This window comes from Vicia villosa, unplaced genomic scaffold, assembly GCF_029867415.1.
Source record: "Vicia villosa cultivar HV-30 ecotype Madison, WI unplaced genomic scaffold, Vvil1.0 ctg.000878F_1_1, whole genome shotgun sequence".
Classification (NCBI taxonomy): domain Eukaryota; kingdom Viridiplantae; phylum Streptophyta; class Magnoliopsida; order Fabales; family Fabaceae; genus Vicia; species Vicia villosa.
Window position 1 is genome coordinate 502,008 of NW_026705395.1, and position 22,608 is coordinate 524,615.

The following is a 22,608-nucleotide window of genomic DNA, read 5'->3' on the forward strand; positions in this document are numbered from 1 at the left end:
ATTATACATTAATATAGTCAACATTTTTTCATCATATTATATTAGTTTTTTTCTTAAAAATAAATATTCAAGTATTATTTTTATACAATTTATATTTTTTTAAGAGATAATATATATTGTATTTTTTCATCATATTATATTGTATTTAGAAACACATTATAGTATTTCTAAGAGATAATATAGTACTTAATAATATATTTTATTTAAAATAATATAATTTTTAATTCTATTTATAATAAATATTATGGAATTTTTATTTTATTTTTTTAAATAAAAAAGTCCATTTAGGACCAGATAGTCTGAAGCCCATCTAGAACCGGGCTCGGATAGTAAATATCAAGCCCATATTACACAGGGTTTTTTTGGCCCAGTCTTAAAATGTTCAGGGCCCGCCAGAGCCGACCTGTTTAAGACCGGATAGTCCATTTTAATAGCTCTGGTGCTCGATACAAAATACCATCCCACGTAAAAATATTGATTACTTATTTTTCAAATATATACATCCATTCATACTCACAATATTTATTTATACATTTTAATATTAATATCAATAAATACTTAATATCTTTGACGAAGTGTTTCTAAAAAAAATTGATTCTACCAATAAATTTAGTTTCAGTTATCACTAATGACTTAGTGATAAATAGTGATAAAAACCTTGTATATATGATAAAAGAAGTGGCTAGAGAAGCACACTATCTCATTAAACCACCAATAAAGTATGACAAATAAACTCATTGTTGAATAGGCAAATAGACAAATCTAACACTTATAAATGAACCATCTTAGTATCAAGAAAGCAAGTAAAATTTATTTAGAAAAGGCAACAGTGAATTAATAAAAAAGACTGGCAGCAAAGCGTATTAAAACATATCAAGAAATTTCTTTTAGACAAACACCAAAGCGATTTTGAATTCTTATTCAATGTTATTTTGAAGTCAAAACTAATTAAACCCATAGGATACAACATCTATAGAGTCAAGTTCAAATCAACCACAATAACTAAATTAAACTAAACTCCACTAAACCACCTACAATGCAAAATCCATTAAACCCTTCCACCAAACACAATCAACATACATTTGAATTGACATTGATTTTAACTATCATCTTCTCCATCATTTCCGACAATTTTCTCCAAAGCAAACACCGTCCGTCTCTATTGAAATCATGCAATCTGATTCCCTGTCTCTAAGCATAAAACACGCCTTCTCAACTCACTCAACTCATCTTCAATGAAAAAACTTCTTTCCTTAAGAATTAGATTGAGTTGTTCAAGACGTGTAATATGTAATTCCTGTTCGTCAATCCTATTCTCTAAACTGTACTTACTTGGATATATCATCTCAAACCTTCTCAAATCACTCTTCAATTTCTTCTCAACTTCTAAATGCTCACTGTCACTGCCATTATTTTCCGTTTTGTCAGAATCTTCTTTTCTCGACCGAACACGAATTAGGCCTTTCATTGTGCCATAACCATCAACTCCCCAATTTTCCTTCGCCATCTCCACAACCACCTCTGTCAACGGCGAAAGTGTTGGCGTTGTTAAGATCCTTGGAGTCGTCGCACAAGGAGACACTAGAGAAGCTATACCCCCGGACTTCTTTGAGCGGATTATGAACGACGTAGTATTGTGCGGCGCAAATGGAGTGGAGATACGTCTGCCGCTGGTAAACCTCCTCTTTGGAAAGTGAAATCGTCGAACCTTGCCAATGAATCGGTTCGTCTCTGATGAGTCGTTAAATTTTACATGGCGTTTGTTGTTGCATCTCACGCGTTTGTTTCCTTTCCATTTAACCCTACCCGTGTAATTCACGGGACACGGTGGATGGACGTTGAATGTTGGTGGTCGAGAAAACACGGCCGAATTTTGCGACATATGAGGTGGTTGGCGGTGTGACCAAGCGGCGTAATTTTGAGGGGTATTCTGAAAGATCATTTTCCATTCAAAATTATAACTTAGTCTTAGAATTTCCAAGAGAAAATTAATGAAGAAGAAAATGAAAATTTATTTAAGGGTTTGAGTGTATTTGTGTTTATAATGGGTGTAAATAAATAGAAGAGTATGGAGTGGATATTTCTGTATTTTATATTTTAAGAATTTTATTTAGATCTCATGTTCAATGTTTCGTAAAAAAAAGGAAAAATTGTATTTATAGTAATATGTAATCAATGATTTTCTTTACAAACGTATTTGGTCATTTTTATTTTCCTATTTCTAATTATAAATAATAATTAAAAAATATCTATATATAATTTATTTTTTAAAAAAGTCTCCAATTAAAATGATTAAACATTAGAATCAATACTGTGGATCTAATACATTTCTATAAATAAATTAATAACTTATAGTAGAAATATGAATAGGATTAGACTTATGCTCTGGATTAGGAAATGGGTTTTTACCTAAGAAAATTTAAATAGAATAATTAAATTTTAGAGAGTCAAGCACTCAAACTTTCTATACATGGTTTCATGTAACAGAATAAGAAAAGTTTCAAAAAAATTTTAAAACATAATTAATGTTTTAAAAATATTAGAATATATAATTAATTTTTTTAAAACATTAAAAAACAGAATCTATTACATTTCTATAAATAAATTAATAATATATAGTAGAAATATGAATAGGATTAGACTTATGCTCTGGATTAGGAAATGGGTTTTTACCTAAGAAAATTTAATTAGAATAATTAAATTTTAGAGAGTCAAGCACTCAAACTTTCTATACATGGTTTCATGTAACAGAATAAGAAAAGTTTCAAAATTTGTTAAGTCTATCTCATATTAGGATTGGCAATTGAATTCCTTAAAAAATTATCAATCTAATTCATCTATTAAATAATTCATTCAATCCATTAAAAAAATGCTAGTTAATAGATGGTATTCAATTCATCCATTTAAATTTATGAATGGATATGGATGGATTCAATCTAATGTGGATGAAATCAATTCATATTTGTTCAATTTTATTACAAAACAATTAAAAAAAATATTTATACAATTATAAAAATTAAATAATTAAAATATAAATGATAATTTTTAAATTTTATTTTATTATTAAAAAAGTTAAAATAAATCAATTATGTTTCTCTATTTCTTTCTCCTCCTCATGCGGTCAATTTTATTGAACTTGGAAATAGTTAAAACAAATTTAAAGATTGTCATTAGTTTAATAAAGTTTAAAAAATAGAAATTTTATTTTGAGTTGGAATTATAGTTTTTAGGGTGAAGACCTATGTTGCTCTCTCACAAAAGTTAGAGAGCCCAAATTAATCTCTAAGAAAAAATTCTTATTTAATCTCTTGAAAAATTTAACTGAGCCAAGAAAGATAGTTATTTTTTATTACTGCATTTGATTTACCGCATCGAACCAAAACGGAAAAAACCCTACTGCAGCGGCGAATCCTTCTTCCTTGTTGTCGCCATTCCCAATGGCTTTCATCTGATTCTCCTTCCTGGTTACAATGTGGTTTGATCTTTAATCCTTATGATTTTCTATGGATCACTTTTCCCTTCCTGAACTCGTTCCTCTACAGCAGTTCTCAACCCCTTCAGCTCCTCCTCCTCCTCCTTCGATTCCCCCTCCTCTTCGGAAAACTTATGCCCAGGCTCTTCATGGTGTTTGTGACATTCTCTCTTCTTAGCTCCCTCATGTCATTATCAAAGGTGACAGACTCTCTATCACTATTCCGGAAGAGAAATACAAAGCAGACCTTATTGATTGTAAGAACTACCTTCATGGCAGGATCATTTGGCCCAAGGGTTCTTCTCCTCTCACTGTTTTGCTCTTAAGGAAAAACTCTCAAGTTTGTGGTTGGATATCAAAAGCCCGGGAGTTCAATCCATTGGCAAAGACTATTTTGAGTTCTCTTTTTCTAGTGGATAAGATCTCCAAAAAGTCAGAGCTTTTGGCTCCATTAATCTTAACCCAGGTACTCTGAAGCTCTTCGCTTGGTCCAAGGACTTTAACCCATCTGCTTAAAACAATACCTTTGCACAGGCCAGGGTTTGTTTCCTTGGTCTGTCTCAAGAATACTAGAGACCTAGCATTTTGTTTGTTGTTGCTAGTAGTAAGGGCAACCCTATTTGCATTGATACAGTAGCATCTAAATTAAGATTTGACAGAAATTTTGGCCAATATGTTCGGGTTTTGGTCAAAATAGACCTATTGCTTCCGCTAAATCCTAATGTCCTTGTCGAAAGAGAAGGCTTTGCTTCTTTTTTTTGTGTGCAGACATTGAGTATGAGAACTTACCTGAGTTTTTTGCTCATTGTAAAAAATCTGGTCATTGTATCAAATCTTGCAAGATGTTGAGTATCCACACTAAAATGTAGAACGAAAAATAACCTATTCCCAGCAGCACCATTCTCACTAACAAAGTCTTTGTTCCACAAATCGTCCAATAAGTTCAAACTAATGATAACTCCAATACAGATCTTACAAGCCCTAAAGTTCCTCTCTAAGAGAATCCCCCTTCTCCTCAGGTTGAGATTGTGCCTCGTGTTACACCACACATCCACACTCATGAGGAACCTATTCTTAGGCCTACCGAACCCATCCCAATTTTTGTTTCTCTGTTATCTGACGATTCCAACTCTCAACTTTCGTTTTTTTTATGCTACGCAAGATCCAAAGTAGATGAAAGCAATGGATAAGATATTGAAGTCCAACAAAGTCAACAACACTTGGTCATTTGTCGAATTTCCTCAAGGCAAGAAGTTAATCAGTGTGAAGTGGGTATACAAGGTAAATTTTAATCATAAAGGAGAAGTAACTCGACACAAGGCAATACTTGTGGCGAAAGGATTTCTTCAAAAAGAAAGAGTCAACTTGAATAAAGTTTTTGCACCTGTTGCTAGGATTTAAACAATCAATTTGGTTGTTGGTCTAGCAAACATGAACAACTGGCATGTATGTTAGATGGATGTGAAATGTACATTCTTGAATCGCCCTTAGATGAATAAGTTTATGTTGCACAACCAGTTGGATTTGTGAAACAAGGCGAAGAAAGAAAGTTGTACAGGCTGCATAAAGCCCTGTATGGATTCAAATACGCTCCAAGAGAATGGAATAAGAAAATAGACAGTTTTCAAAGGGATAAGGAACTTTTGAAGTTCACAACTGAACATGGAGTATATGTAAGAAGAATCAAGAGTGAATTGCATATATTGTGTCTATATGTCAATGACTTATTTATAACAGGTAGCTGCAAGAAAGATATCAAAGACTTCAAAGGTGATCTTGGCAAGGAGTTTGAAATGTCTGATCTGAGTGACATTTCATACTTCCTTGGAATCAAATTCTACAAGAGTGGTGGAGGCTTGATGATGCATCAAAAAAAATATGCAAGTGAAATACTCAAGAGATTTGAAATGGAAGAATGCAACTCGACTTCGACACTTGCTGAACCAAGACTGCAACTGTCGAAATACTCAGACGACGATGATGTCAACCCAACACGGTACAGAAGACTTTTGGGTCATTAAGGTACCTTTCTCACACAAGGCCTGACTTAGCATACAATGTGGGTATGGTAAGTAGAATCATGCCGAAGCCAAAGGTATCACATCTAGCAGCGACGAAGAGGATACTAAGGTATCTCAAAGGAACTCTCAACTATGGCATTTTGTTTCCTACAACTAGTGAAGGAAAACAATGCAATCTAGTGGGTTACATCGACTCAAGTTGGTGTAGTGATGCTGAGGATCGAAAACCCACATCTGGTTATGTGTTCATGCTAGGTGGGGCACCAGTTGCTTGGAGTTCGGGAAAACAGTAAGTAGTAGCATTGTCGTCGTGTGAAGCATAATTCATAGTTGTTTGTCTCTGTGCATATCAAGCAACATGGATGGTGGATCTGATTGAAGAGATTACAGCGAAGGATCATGGAAAAATTACGATGAAGATCGGCATCATGTCATCTATTAGTTTGGAGAAGAATCCAATAGCACATGGCAAAAGCAAGCACATCTAAATAAGGTTCCATTATCTTTGAGAGCATGTAGCCGAAGGGAAGCTAAAGTTGGAACACTGCATAACTGAGAATCAGATTCCAAACATCATGACGAATAGAGTGCAGGTTAAAGTATTCAAGAAATTATGAGCTATAAAGAATGTAGATAGCTTAGACACGATGAATTAGGTGGTGTGTTGAGATTGTAATTCCTTGGGTCAAAGTAGGTTAATCGACAGAAGGAAGGTTATGTAAAAATAGTCTAGCCTAGAGTAGTTGTCGAACTGTCGAACGAGTTACCTTGACCGGATTTCGACATAGGCCTAGTTTTGTAGTTAACATAATTAGGTATTTTGGGATTTGCTTAGAGAGCAAGCAAACCCAAAATCCATAAATAGAGAGTAACCCCTATTAATGTATACAAGTTGAAGATTGCAGTTGCAAATTTTAAAGAATAAAGTTTTCCATAGTTTGTGGGCAGAGAGAAACTCTACAGAATTAATTTTTTGTTCAAACCCTAATTCACCTTCTTCCCCAACTATATTTTCTCTTCTCATTGTCATTCAGTAGCGATAAGGAATTACTCAAAGTTTTGGGTTAAATTTCAACAAGACCCAATTTTATGCATCAAATTATAAACTAATTTTGACAATTATAAACTTATTTTATGGTAACTGTAGCAGTGAAAAATTGAGACTGAAGCCATTGATTGACTTAGCTCAGACATTTTAATAGAGTCGCCATCGTGCTTTAATTTTTCCAAATGAAATGGGAGAAAGAGCGAAATAAAACTCACATAATTTGTTAAAATCAAAACTAATAAACTTATCAAAGATCTAGGTACGGGGGTTTGTTATGCAAGGGGAAGGTATTAGCACCCCTCATATCTACGGTACTCCGTAGGAACCTCTTTGAAATATATATTATTGTTGTTATTTTTATAAAAATGCTCTTGTATTTTTGTTTAAATAGAGTGGGATGATGGAGAAAGAAGATTTTAAAAGTGAACCCGATTAGACATTGCATCTCAGGCCTACATACCCCTTAAGTGCAATAGGGAAGTCTGAGCTTTTGTAATTCCTCTTAAAAGGAAAATTATGAGCTAAGAGGAAAAATATTTTTGGGTGTTGAGCTTTAACAATAATCAACGAGTTTTTAAAATGTTAAGCTTTAACATAACTTAACAAGTTTTTAAGAGGTGCCAAGCTTTAATAATACAAGGCAAGGGTTTAATAAAAGAGGTTGGTTGAGCTTTAACAATACAAAACCAAGGTTTCTTTAAAAAGGCTGAGCTTTAACAATACAAATCCATTTTCAAAACAAGTGGGGTGCAAAGCTTTAACAATACTAAGAACAAAGTAAAAGGGTTTGGAAAATAGATTGAGTACCTTGACAATTTTAGTCAATATCATTCCCATTCTTTTGGAGTTTAGGAAACATCTTAAGTAATCAATCATGTTGAATATCTAAAGTGATGTGTGTGATAATCATGTGTATCATGGATAAAATCAAAGGGTGAGTTCAACAATACCAAGGCGTAAACTCAAAGATAAAAGTTTGAATGAATAAAAGGATGACATACCTCAAGATCATTTCATGTATGAATGAATATGATGTGATGATGGATAAATGTCTCATGCATGTGGGTGTAGGTCAACAATGTATATATACAAAGATAATAACATAACCAAAGTATAAATGTACAAGGATATAAATCAACAAGTATATATACAAGTACATAAGTAAGGAGAGATCATAGCAACAAGTAATATCTGTAACGCCCCGGTTATTTAATTATTTATTTAATTCAATATTATTATTTTATTTTCGGAATTTATCGGTTGAGAAGTATATTTTGGTGAATAAGTAGATATGTCGGCAAATAGATTATAATATTGATGGAATATTATTAAAAGTGATGTATTATTTATTTTGGGTTATTTATCTTATTGGGCCTAAATTGGTTTGTGTGGAATAATAAAGAGGAGGTGTTAAAGTCTAAGCCCAATTGAAAATGATAAATTAGGGTTTTATAGATGAGAGAGTAGTGTTATCATTTGAAGAGAAAGAGGCAAGTCTTGGAGAAGAGGAATAAGCTTGAAGATTTCCATCCATGGTGCCAAATAGGATGTGCAATCGGAGACCCATCAAGTCGCTTCAAATTGAATAAGGTAAGGGTGGGACTCTCTTCCTATAATGGGGCTTATGGAAAATTTTATATGGGGAATTGGGTGTATAGATCTATTGCATTATCTTGTGTTGATTATTGCTTTTCATAGAAAATTGAAATTAGAAAATAATGTTGTTGCTGTTGTGCGTTTGAAATTCGAATTAGATTGGAAACAATATGCAACTCTATGCGTTTTGGAAATGAATAGAAAACGAGAGAAATGAAACAGCGCTTGACGGACGGTATAGCCCCCATTGACGGGCGGCATTGCATGTTGGGGGGGCTGCCGAGTGGCATTGCACATTGGGGGTGGGGGGCTTCCGAGCGGCACACCCATTAGAGCCATGTTATTTAATTTCGTTTTATACTTGCTTGTTGTAACTTTACCTTGTTTCTGTTTGCCATAGGTGCCGGTTCTGTTTTCCATTTGCATACTGTTACCTGAAGCATATATAATAGCATATAAAATGTAAATGAACTTGATTTATGAAATGAAATATGAATAGAAATAGTGGCATAATAAATTGGGAAGAACAGTAACATCAGTAAAACAGTAGAATGCTAGAATTGGAGATGAAATATTGAATTGAAATTAATATAGTGTAATATTAATTGGTTGAGTTAATTAATAGACGAATTGATTTCAATTAGTCTATTTGATTGGAAATTACTTGGACTTAGATAAATAAACCGGTTGAGTTGTGTTTTTAGTGACTTGGGAGTATAACCCGAAAATTCGTAAAGTCGTGAATATTAAGGATTTAACCGGAAAGTAGATAACTGGTAGTGACGCAGGATATTGTTGCACCCCAATTTTTGACCTCTGAGATCCCATCATTTTCTAAGTGTTATGATCATTATTGTTATATCCCAAAATTTGCCCGCGTCTTTTTTTTTTCAAAGAGAAGTCAACAGACTTCTGTCTAAAAATTTGGAGTTTTATACAATCTTGGATTTTTATCTCATAAATATCCTGATTTTATGAATACTCAATTTTTAGAATTTTTTTATACAGTATTTTGGTTCGCTGTTAAATTTATTCTTACATAAACGCCAAATACTGTTTATCACTTCATACACTGTTTATTTGAGATTTATTTTCAGATAAATAATGCTGACGCAGTTGGTACAGAATTAAAATTTGCAGGCGCGGAGTCCGGGTTTCAGATTATACTGGTAACAATTAAATTATTATTGGTTTTATTTCCCACTAATTTTTATTTTTATACTATATTATTTTTTCAAAATCTCTTTCTTTCTTTTCAAATATCTTCCTTTCTTTTCAAATCTCTTTCTTTCAAATCAAATCCTAGCTTTATTCTATACCCCTTTCTTTTCAAAAACCTACCATACTTTTTTTTTCAAATCCTACTACTATTCAAATTTTCCCTTTTTACGGTACCCCTCCATTCCCCAACGTCTCTATCTCTCTCTTTTCACTCTATAGATACTCCTCATTTTTTTCGTAATTGCTCACATCAAATTTCACTCATCTCCCAAATTTCTATCATACTATCTCCTAATCATTTTCTCTTCTTCCCCGGCAAAAAAATGGCAAAGTGGGTGGATACGTTTCTTCTTGTGGTCATCACTGTTTTTGTGGTGATCATGTCCTTTTTCTGTCTGCATAGTCCTGAAAAATGCGGACCTGGGATGTTTACACTCCCGTACATCTATATACTGTTATTTATAGCATGGATCTTTAATCGTCATACTTAAAGTTTGTCGTATCTGTCACTTTCAAATAATGTACCGTTCATAATATTTGTCGTACTGTTTGTTATATTTTTTGTTATGTAATATTTATACTGTCAGTATTAAATATTGTATTATCTGTTGTACCGTCGTTTAATTATTAAGATGATATTATGCGTGTTTATTGCTAGTTAAATTTTTATTTCTATGCATTAAATCCTTTTCAATGTTATTATCGATAATTTCATTCGCGTACAGTATATATTTTTATGTTTTTGTTTTTCTAACAAACCATGTAAATAATTTTTCACCATTAACACAACAAAAACAAAGAGAAAAATTAACTTTAACTATTACGTTAATACCCGGACAGCCAGTTACCAGTCAAACCCGCTATCAGCGCAATTCTCCGTGTTTGTACCATCAGTCAAATCAATCTTTCGCACTTCAAATTTCCAAGATTTTTGTTCTAGAAGTCTTCTGATAATCACGTGATCAACAGAGACTCAACACTGCACAAAAATCAGGTACGCCTAACTGTCTCCTACACAAACAGTCCCTAACTAGGGTTTTTGTTTTTTTTTCAGGATAACGAGTTTTTGAGACCTCAAATGGATTTCATGGATCTCCATATGTCTCAAAATACCACCAGACAAATTTTCAAACTTCGATTCGCTCGGACGCACAGTCAACAGCTCAAACAGTCAACAGACGACCAGTTTGACCAAAAAGTCAGCAGACAGTCAAAAATGCAATTTTTTGTCAACATCCATATTTTTTCAAAAGATTCATCATGTGAGCAATGGTTGATCATAATTCATCAAGAAAAGTTCAGAAATCGATAAAACTCCAAGTTTCAAAATTAGAGTTTTTTACCTAAAAGTCAACTGAACTTTGACCGACCATAACTCTCTCATAATTTATCAGAAAAATTCCAACCAAAGCTCATTCTCAAGGAAATTAAATTCTCTACAACTTTGATGTTGGGCCCAAGGTCAAGAAATGCTTCCGCCTAAGAGATATAAGCCAAAACATTACAGGTCATTTTCAAAGTCAACAAAAAGTAGTTTTTTGTCAAAGCCCATATCATCAAGATAACTTCTCCAAATGTAAAAAGGCTTCCTAAGTGGCTTGTAGAGGATATCTTGGGCTTTCCAAAAAGTACAAGAACACTTTCATAGGATCAAAATTGAGGGAGATATGCCTTGATGAAGTTGACCTTTTTTGGAAGAATGCATGAAATAAGTAATTACCAAAATTTGATTCTTTTTCAAAAAGGCCAATTCTTTTGTGATTCAATCTTGGTTCTCATATGTTCAAGGGAATTCACAACATATCCATGGTTCATAACATTTTTCATTTCATTTTTTATTGAATTTTATTTATTTAAAATTCAATTAAAGTGAGATAATTCAAGGTATTATCCAAGATGCTTCATGTGATGCAAGCAATGACCATTCAAGATTCTTAAAGAAAAGATTGCAAGATTGGAGAGAATAATACTTGAGTGATTAAACCATGGTTATGTTTTTTAACTTAGCATAAAAGAATATTTCATTCTTTTTCCACAAAATCAATCATGGTTTTTTTTCCACTTGCTTGGCCTCCAAGATCAAACTCTTTGCCTATAAATAGAGCTTCATTTTCTTCATTCAAGGAGGAGAAAAAAAATGAGGAGCCAAAGGGAAAGAACAACAACAAACACCAAAGCCATAGTTTAAGCATTTTATATTTTTCAAAAGTTTCAAGAAACTTGTAAAAAATCAAGGCTCATTCAAATAGTCACCTTCTATCAATTTCAATCACTCTATTCCACTCTTGGGACATCATAGAGTAAGTACAATGTAGTTTTTAATATGTAGTAGTGTTAGGAGTTCATGAATTAAAAACTCCATATTTATGCATATTTTCAATTTCTCAAAAAAAAAAGTTTTAATTTTAGTTTTAAGTTTATAAAATGTTTATTTAATTTTTAACATAAAAATATTTTATTTCTTTTCATAATTAATTTATTTTGCTTAATTAATTAGTAATTATGTAAATATTGCTTTTTAATTATTTTCAACCAATCAAAAAAACTCCAAAAATATTTTCCTTTTAGATTTAGGTTTATTTTTTTATATTTGACATAAAAATATTTTATTTTTATTCATAGTTAATTTATTTTGATTAATTAATTAGTAATTATGTATATATTTGCTTTTTTTAATTATTTCTAACCTATCAAAAAATTCGAAAAAAAATTTTTATTTTGTTAAATTAGGTTTATATATTATATACTAATTTTATACATAACTAAATTTATTTTTATTGTTAAGTTTAATTATTTGTATAATTATTTGTTTAATTAGCTTTTAATTAACTTAAAAACATAAAAAAAACAAAAAAAAAAATGAATTAGGTTTAATTTGTTTTAGATTTAAGATTTTGTCATTTTATTTTCTCTTAACCTAATTATACTTTCAAAATATCTCTCTTATTATTGTGTAAATTTTTCACAATTTCAGGTTTATTTTTGTATATTATTTGATATTATTTCTTATCTTTTTCTTTGTCCCGAATTGGAATAAAAGATCAAATATGGCAGAGATTGTATGCAGTTGATTTAAAACTTTTAGAATCCGAGATCATCATTCACTCACCATCGATCTTCACTAACATCGTGGATATACTTGACTAGCTTCAAGATGATTCGCGTACTAACATACTAACAATTGACTTTAATTTCCGCATTTTTATTATATTGTTCTTTATATTTCTTGTTTTATGCTTTATTTTATCATTCGTATTATTTATGTTTATGTTATTTTCTCTTTGTCCATTTGGACGTATTATTTATGTTTCTGTTATTTTCTTTTTGTCCATTTGGACGTATTATTTATGTTTCTGTTATTTTCTCTTTGTCCATGTGGACGTATTATTTATGTTTATATTATTTTCTCTTTGTCCATTTGGACATATTATTTATGTTTCCGCTATTTTTTCTTTGTCCATTTGGACATATTATTTATGTTTCCGCTATTTTTCTTTGTCCATTTGGACATATTATTTATGTCTTCCGCTATTTTCTCTTTGTCCATTTGGACATATTATTTATGCTTCCGCTATTTTTTTTGTCCATTTGGACGCATTGTTTATGTTTCCATCATCTTCCTTTTGTCCACTTGGACCATATTTTTACCTTTGAGCTAAAACATTATTAATCAAGATAAAACTTAAAAAAAAAAGCACTTTGCACACTTGCACCTCTATGGTTTTCCCTCTTATTACTTTTTTTTAATCATACCATCATTTAAGAAAAGTATTAAATGCATAGGAAAGATCTTATAAATTGAGAGTAGGTAACTCCTAATTGCTTGCTCAAACACCTTTCATTTACAAACAACGTGTTTTCAAAACTTCTCATCTATTTCCAAAAACTTTCATCTGGTATTTGAAGGGCTTTATTCCTGGTGAAACTCTTCAGAGACCTATGTGACCTATTGTCCATCTTCACTTCTTCTATTTTCAAATCAATAAAGCATTTAAACAAAAGTGAGCTAAGCAATTAAGAGCCCATGGATAACCATGGATACAAAGGGTGCTTAAAACCTTCCCTTTGTATAACCAACTCCCCGAACCCAAAGTCTGTCAAAAGGCCTTTCCTGTTCTTTTATGCCTTTCATATTTGGATAAAATAAAAGTCGGTGGCGACTCTTGCAAAAAAATAATATCAAAAACAAAAAAGAGCAAGGAGTCAGTTCGGCGAAAAACCGAGTTATAGAACTGGCGACTCTGCTGGGGACTTGAAAAATCTTTTTTAAAAGAGGGGTTACCTTAGAGTTTTAGATCACTTTAAAATTTGCTCATACTTGTTTATTTTGTTATTTTTTGCTATTCTGGATATATGTGTGGTTTTGTCACTTGAGATACATTATGGACAAATCCTAACCCGGATTAAGTACACATAAGATTTAGGTGGGGTAAAGTCATGTATGGCATACAAGGAGTTCAGTCCTTAACAAGCTGTCATGAGAATCCTTCCGCTCAGTGGAGGTTCCTTGGTGGTAGTATTTCTTTAGCAAGTTCAGTTGTGAAAACATTATTGCTTTCATTGAACTGTAGAAGCTGAGTTGACCGTAGAACCCATTATCCCATCTTGGCCTTCATAGGTTGTGATGCAGAAACTATTCAGGTGTAGACTTGGATTAGTTGTCATGCGGAGAATCACACGCAGACGAGTTTTTCTTGAGAATATTATTGGCCCACAATTTCATTTATGCAAGCCGGTAATATTCGAAAGAAGAATGTGGACTCTGACGTATCAGTATAACATGTTGTGCCGGTGATTAACCCCTAGTACTATCCCATGTTTGGTTCTTTGACCTCATGCTCGTGACGTTGAACTTTTGAACCTATCTTATGTGCACCATGTTTGTGTTACCATGTCTGTATATGTGGTATTCATGCATCATGCATACATACATCCATTTGCATACATACATCCAGGTTACCCATGAAACTTATCCTTGTCTGTCTCCATCTTCAGAAGTTGTCTGTCTACCGTCAAGCTGATCCCCTCACACAAGTACGGAACTAAAGCCAACGTCAGGTTAAGAATGGAGTATCAAGAGCAACATAACGTAAAGGTCAGAATGGAAATAGAGGATTTGAAGTCAAGTATGACCAAGCTCACTGAAATGCTGCAAGTTTTGATTGCTAGAGGGGAACCGCCTCAGAAGACTGTCATTGTTGAAGTCCCAAGTGCTGATGTTGACCCTCAACCCACTCAACAACCACCTTCTACATGGCCTGAGTTTGGTTTGCCACCTGATTTTACTCCTCCCTATGAGAAAACTCCTGGTATTGGTCAATCATCACGACTTGTGATTGGTCAAACTTCAAACCCAATTATTCGTGCTCCTATCATGACTGAATCTCAGCCCATTGTGCATACTGTTGCTCAACATGCTTATGAGAATCCTTTATTTGAATACCAAGCTGCCAATTCCCAGAATGGAAGCCAAGGGGATGCTGGAGATATTGAAGATGTCAAAGAACAGTATCAGACTTTGGAAAAGCGATTGAGATCCATGGAAGGCAATAATTACTTTGGGGTTGCTGCTAAGAATATGTGTTTGGTTTCTGATGTCGTCATGCCTGCAAAATTCAAGACTCCTGAATTTGAGAAATACAAAGGAAACACCTGTCCAAAAAGCCATTTGATCATGTACTATCGCAAAATGGCTGCTTATACTCAAAATGACAAACTGCTCATCCATTGTTTTCAAGATAGTTTGAGCGGAGTTTCGCTGAAATGGTATATGGGACTCGAGAGGAGTCGTATTCATTGTTTTCAAGACCTAATTGATGCTTTAATGAAGCAATATAAGTATAATTTGGACATGGCATCTGATCGCCGACAACTACAAAGCATGTCCCAGAAAGAGAAAGAGTCTTTCAAGGAATATGCTCAACGCTGGAGAGAGCTTGCTTCTCAAGTAGAGCCACCTTTAGTTGAAAAGGAACTAACAGGCATGTTTATGGATACTCTCTCACCTTTCTTCTGGGAGAAGATGATCGGTAGTGTATCTTCCAACTTCACAGACTTGGTAACCATTGGTCAGAGACATGAACAAGGAATCAAGAATGGGAAAGTTACTCATGTTGTTGAATCCTCTAGTGGGGCGAGGAAGCCTTATGGAAACTTCCAGAAGAAAAATGAGACGAATGCTGTGTCGGAAGACAAAAGATCTCGTCATAGACCTCATAATGGTGATCAACCTTATGTGGCTGCTGTTGCTCCTGTGCGAGTTCAAGCTCCTCGACCTGAGGTTGCTAACCAAAATCAGATTCGTAATAGGGTTGACTTTGACCCCATCCCTATGACTTATACTGAATTGTATCCTGCATTGGTTCATAAAGGGTTGATCACAACAAGATCTATGCCTCCTCCTCGGAATCCTCTTCCAGAAGGTTTTAGGTCTGATCTTCATTGTCATTTCCATCAAGGGGCAGCGGGCCATGATTTAGAAAGATGTTTCCCTTTCAAGGCCAGAGTTCAAGAGTTGATTAGATCAAAGATGTTATCTTTTAAGAATGTTGGTCCCAATGTTGTCACTAATCCTTTGCCGAATCAGAATGGCTGAAAACGGGTCAGAGACAATTATCTCCCTAAAGCCAGTGTATCAAAACAGGACAGCTCATCCTCGTCATTGATTAGTCACTAGGCCATGTTTCCCTACTGTTTGCATTTCCTCAGTTGAATTGTTTGCTTTTAAACTTTGTTTATTCCTGAATGTTAGTTTTAATGAAATGAGCATCGTATGTTTGAATTCATTTTCATCTACTATGTCTATGTTTATGCTTCTTTTACAAAAAAAAAAAATTCTATTTTACTTTCTCTATCAAACTTGTATTTTATGCAAAGATTAGAGGGAGGATGATGAAAACGAAATATCCAAGTCGCATTAGTATGCTTTCAAATAAAACTTTGTTGACGATGTACATGCATTCCTTTAATTCCTAAACACTGGAGATATAAGGATGATAATCCCTCGTTCACCCATTTGAGCCTAGAAGTTAGTGTTTCTTTCTGTACGAAATAACCCACATTTTAACCTGGGGTAGGGTAGTTCTCAGTTAATTTGGATGTGCATTCACTTTCAAGAGAATCATTCAGTACTCCTTCCAACAAGTGTTTCAATCACAAGCTTTCCTCCACATACATCAAAGAAGTGTCGGAGATGCCAATCAAAAGCCAATGATGGGTCATTATAATCACTAAGCAGGATAGTCACTATCTTTCAAAAAGAGTATCAAAAAAGAAAATCAAAGAAAAGCCTGCTAAGTCAAAATCAAAAATGACTTAGGCAAAAATTAAGGCATCCTGCTGACTGTAAGTTCAAAATAAACAGTTCAGGCAAAAGTTAGGGATATCAAAAGAAGGAAAAAAGGAGAGATAAGTCAATAAATTCTTGAACCACAAAATGTTGTGACTATCAAAAGGAAGAAGTGACTTCCATCTCTAAGTTTTCTTGGCTTGTGAACTTTCATCATTACAACAGGTAAAATTCCAGAAGTCTCTTGGAACCTGAATGCATATTCTGAATTAACTGAGTTTAGGACTGAAGATCATCACAAAGACGGGGTGGGTTACAAAAATTTTGAGCCTTATATCTTTTGTTTTTTTTAACCATGAACCTGACCTTGTTACAACCTTCAAAAGCCCTAATTGAAACAAGGTTTATTTTGAAAGCATACTACAACAAGGTTGCGTAAGCTGACTCCCAAGAGATTTACCAATCATTTATGTTGATACCATATCTTTGATTTATCTTGATTGTCTTAACCTTTATGTTTTGACCAGTGATTCCATTTTCTTTACAACGTGACTTTGATTTCAAAAATATGTTTTGAGCATTGCATTAAAATTACCATTCTTGAATGAACACTTTATTTGCAAGTAAGCACTCATCTTCTAGGAAGTTCAAACAGTCGAGAAACTTGGTCAGTGATCCTATCAGGGGCACGTTACTTCAAGATCCTGTTGTTCATATGTTTAATCAAGATTTGTTGATCAGAATATCCTCTACAAGATGTATACTATGGCAAGTCTTCCCAACATTCATTTCAAGAGTTGAATCCGTGATCAGTTCATCCCCAACATAGTTCAACTGAAGTCATGATCAGTTAACTTGCAACAATTATTCAATCAAGGGCAATCTTCTTCAGCAATCCCCAAGCATAGTTTATCAGTCCTTCTCAAAGGATCATTTGTTTAATACAGTTATCAGTGTGACAAGAAGTTTGTTCAAGCATCTTCCGAAGCAGAGTTGGTAGAATTTCCGTGTTGAGGAATCAAAGCTCCAATCTTGCCTCACAAAAGAGTCAATCCCAGTTGTCATAAATAACTACATTGCATTGAGCATTCATCATGCATAGAAAAAAATTCAACATCATGCATAGAAACAAATTCATGCTCATTTATATTTTTACAAGTCTTGTTGTTTTCAACATCTTACCTTGAGATCAAAGTCCAACTTACTTGGCATTGAACTTTAATATTATTCAATCACGCTTTACTCTTGATTGATCTTTATTTATATTCCATCATGTTTTACCCTTGATGTTGTTCAATCATGTTTTACTCTTGATGACCTTTGATATTGTCCAATCATGTTTTACTCTTGATTTTCTTTGATGATGTTCAATCATGTTTTAGTCTTGATTGCCTATGATGTTATCCAATCATGGTTTACTCTTGATTGCTTTTAATACTATTCAATCATGTTTTTGTCTTGATTGCCTATGATGTTATCCAATCATGGTTTACTCTTGATTGCTTTTGATACTATTCAATCATGTTTTAGTCTAGATTGCCTATGATGATGTTCAATCATGGTTTTACTCTTGAATGCCTCTGTCAATTTATATTCCTTTCCAAATTCATTCATGTCTTACTCTTGAATTATTTCTGATGTGGGTTCCAGAGATTTTTCTTTATGAACGTCTCTGTTGATTTCCTGTCCAAAGTTCCTTTCACGTTTTACTCTTGAAAGCTTCTGTTGACTGTTTCTTTCTTTTGTGAAGTCCGATTCTATTCCTGGATGACGTATACCTTTTCCCCAGCGGAGTCTGTTTACTTCTCCCCTGTGGTGTCCTGTTTCCATCTCGTGGAAATCATATGCATTCATAATCATAAGCATTACATTGCATCTCAGGCTCAAAAATTGTGTTTATATATATATATATATATATATATATATATATTTAAGTCTCTTCAATCACGACGAAACAAAGATTTCCAATCTTCACATCTCCGGATAGAAGAAACTTAAATAGGGGCATCTGTTGCACCCCAATTTTTGACCTCTGAGATCCCATCATTTTCTAAGTGTTATGATCATTATTGTTATACCCCAAAATTTGCCCGCGTCTTTTTTTTTCAAAGAGAAGTCAACAGACTTCTGTCTAAAAATTTGGAGTTTTATACAATCTTAGATTTTTATTTCATAAATATCCTGATTTTATGAATACTCAATTTTTAGAATTTTTTTTATACAGTATTTTGGTTCGCTGTTAAATTTATTCTTACATAAACGCCAAATACTGTTTATCACTTCATACACTGTTTATTTGAGATTTATTTTCAGATAAATAATGCTGACGCAGTTGGTACAGAATTAAAATTTGCAGGCGCAGAGTCCGGATTTCAGATTATACTGGTAACAATTAAATTATTATTGGTTTTATTTCCCACTAATTTTTATTTTTATACTATATTATTTTTTCAAAATCTCTTTCTTTCTTTTCAAATATCTTCCTTTGTTTTCAAATCTCTTTCTTTCAAATCAAATCCTAGCTTTATTCTATACCCCTTTCTTTTCAAAAACCTACCATACTTTTTTTTTCAAATCCTACTACTATTCAAATTTTCCCTTTTTACGGTACCCCTCCATTCCCCAACGTCTCTATCTCTCTCTTTTCACTCTATAGATACTCCTCATTTTTTTCGTAATTGCCCACATCAAATTTCACTCATCTCCCAAATTTCTATCATACTATCTCCTAATCATTTTCTCTTCTTCCCCGGCAAAAAAATGGCAAAGTGGGTGGATACGTTTCTTCTTGTGGTCATCACTGTTTTTGTGGTGATCATGTCCTTTTTCTGTCTGCATAGTCCTGAAAAATACGGACCTAGGATGTTTACACTCCCAACCATCTATATACTGTTGTTTATAGCATGGATCTTTAATCGTCATACTTAAAGTTTGTCGTATTTGTCGCTTTCAAATAATGTACCGTTCATAATATTTGTCGTACTGTTTGTTATATTTTTTGTTATGTAATATTTGTACTGTCAGTATTAAATATTGTATTATCTATTGTACCGTCGTTTAATTATTAAGATGATATTATGCGTGTTTATTGCTAGTTAAATTTTTATTTCTATGCATTAAATCCTTTTCAATGTTATTATCGATAATTTCATTCGCGTACAGTATATATTTTTATGTTTTTGTTTTTCTAACAAACCATGTAAATAATTTTTCACCATTAACACAACAAAAACAAAGAGAAAAATTAACTTTAACTATTACGTCAATACCCGGACAGCCAGTTACCAGTCAAACCCGCTATCAGCGCAATTCTCCGTGTTTGTACCATCAGTCAAATCAATCTTTCGCACTTCAAATTTCAAAGATTTTTGTTCTAGAAGTCTTCTGATACTCACGTGATCAACAGAGACTCAACACTGCATAAAAATCAGGTACGCCTAACTGTCTCCTACACAAACAGTCCCTAACTAGGGTTTTTGTTTTTTTTCAGGAGAACGAGTTTTTGAGACCTCAAATGGATTTCATGGATCTCCATATGTCTCAAAGTACCACCAGACAAATTTTCAAACTTCGATTCGCTCGGACGCACAGTCAACAGCTCAAACAGTCAACAGACGACCAGTTTGACCAAAAAGTCAACAGACAGTCAAAAATGCAATTTTTTGTCAACATCCATATTTTTTCAAAAGATTCATTTTTCAAAAATTTGATGCATAGAAATTTGATCCATATTTGATTCATTTTTTACCAAAATTTGAATCTTTTTCAAAAAGGCCAATTCTTTTGTGATTCAATCTTGGTTCTCATATGTTCAAGGGAATTCACAACATATCCATGGTTCATAACATTTTTCATTTCATTTTTTATTGAATTTTATTTATTTAAAATTCAATTAAAGTGAGATAATTCAAGGTATTATCCAAGATGCTTCATGTGATGCAAGCAATGACCATTCAAGATTCTTAAAGAAAAGACTGCAAGATTGGAGAGAATAATACTTGAGTGATTAAACCATGGTTAAGTTTTTTAACTTAGCATAAAAGAATATTCCATTCTTTTTCCACAAAATCAATCATGGTTTTTTTTCCACTTGCTTGGCCTCCAAGATCAAACTCTTTGCCTATAAATAGAGCTTCATTTTCTTCATTCAAGGAGGAGAAAAAAAGGAGGAGCCAAAGGGAAAGAACAACAACAAACACCAAAGCCATAGTTTAAGCATTTTATATTTTTCAAAAGTTTCAAGAAACTTGTAAAAAATCAAGGCTCATTCAAATAGCCACCTTCTATCAATTTCAATCACTCTATTCCACTCTTGGGACATCATAGAGTAAGTACAATGTAGTTTCTAATATGTAGTAGTGTTAGGAGTTCATGAATTAAAAACTCCATATTTATGCATATTTTCAATTTCTCAAAAAAAAGTGTTTTAATTTTAGTTTTAAGTTGATAAAATATTTATTTAATTTTTAACATAAAAATATTTTATTTCTTTTCATAATTAATTTATTATGCTTAATTAATTAGTAATTATGTAAATATTGCTTTTTAATTATTTTCAACCAATCAAAAAAACTCCAAAAATATTTTCCTTTTAGATTTAGGTTTATATTTTTATATTTGACATAAAAATATTTTATTTTTATTCATAGTTAATTTATTTTGCTTAATTAATTAGTAATTATGTATATATTTGCTTTTTTTAAATTATTTCTAACCTATCAAAAAATTCGAAAAAAAAAATTTATTTTGTTAAATTAGGTTTATATATTATATACTAATTTTATACATAACTAGATTTATTTTTCTTGTTAAGTTTAATTATTTGTATAATTATTTGTTTAATTAGCTTTAAATTAACTTAAAAACATAAAAAAAAAACAAAAAAAAAATGAATTAGGTTTAATTTGTTTTAGATTTAAGATTTTTTTCATTTTATTTTCTCTTAACCTAATTATACTTTCAAAATATGTCTCTTATTATTGTGTAAATTTTTCACAATTTCAGGTTTATTTTTGTATATTATTTGATATTATTTCTTATCTTTTTCTTTGTCCCGAATTGGAATAAAAGATCAAATATGGCAGAGATTGTATGCAGTTGATTTAAGACTTTTAGAAATTTATCGTGTAGTCGCTATGATTCTATCAAGCTTCTGATAAATTTTCATTAACTTTAAATCCGAGATCATCATTCACTCACCATCGATCTTCACTAACATCGTGGATATACTTGACTAGCTTCAAGATGATTCGCGTACTAACATACTAACAATTGACTTTAATTTCCGCATTTTTATTATATTGTTCTTTATATTTCTTGTTTTATGCTTTATTTTATCATTCGTATTATTTATGTTTATGTATTTTCTCTTTGTCCATTTGGACGTATTATTTATGTTTTTGTTATTTTCTTTTTGTCCATTTGGACGTATTATTTATGTTTCTGTTATTTTCTCTTTGTCCATTTGGACGTATTATTTATGTTTATGTCATTTTCTCTTTGTCCATTTGGACATATTATTTATGTTTCCGCTATTTTTTCTTTGTCCATTTGGACATATTATTTATGTTTCCGCTATTTTTCTTTGTCTATTTGGACATATTATTTATGTTTTCCGCTATTTTCTCTTTGTCCATTTGGACATATTATTTATGCTTCCGCTATTTTTTCTTTGTCCATTTGGACGCATTGTTTATGTTTTCGTCATCTTCCTTTTGTCCACTTGGACCATATTTTTACCTTTGAGCTAAAACATTAATAATCAAGATAAAACTTAAAAAAAAAAATAAGCACTTTGCACAGTTGCACCTCTATGGTTTTCCCTCTTATTACTTTTTTTTAATCATACCATCATTTAAGAAAAGTATTAAATGCATAGGAAAGATCTTATAAATTGAGAGTAGGTAACTCCTAATTGCTTGGTCAAACACCTTTCATTTACAAACAACGTATTTTCAAAACT

At 32.5% G+C, this 22,608-nt stretch overlaps 1 protein-coding gene across 1 annotated transcript; it reads right to left on the reverse strand.

Annotated features, from left to right (window-relative positions):
- Positions 1–1,157: 1,157 nt before the first annotated feature.
- LOC131631867 (uncharacterized) lies at positions 1,158–1,949 on the reverse strand. The gene has a single exon (XM_058902639.1). The coding sequence runs from the start codon at positions 1,940–1,942 to the stop codon at positions 1,169–1,171; it is 774 nt and encodes a 257-aa protein (XP_058758622.1). The 5' UTR covers positions 1,943–1,949; the 3' UTR covers positions 1,158–1,168.
- Between the last annotated feature and the right edge of the window lie 20,659 nt (positions 1,950–22,608).

Excerpts from the sequence above, each read along its gene's own strand:
- LOC131631867 (XM_058902639.1), bottom strand. The coding sequence starts at position 1,942 with ATGATCTTTCAGAATACCCCTCAAAATTACGCCGCTTGGTCACACCGC.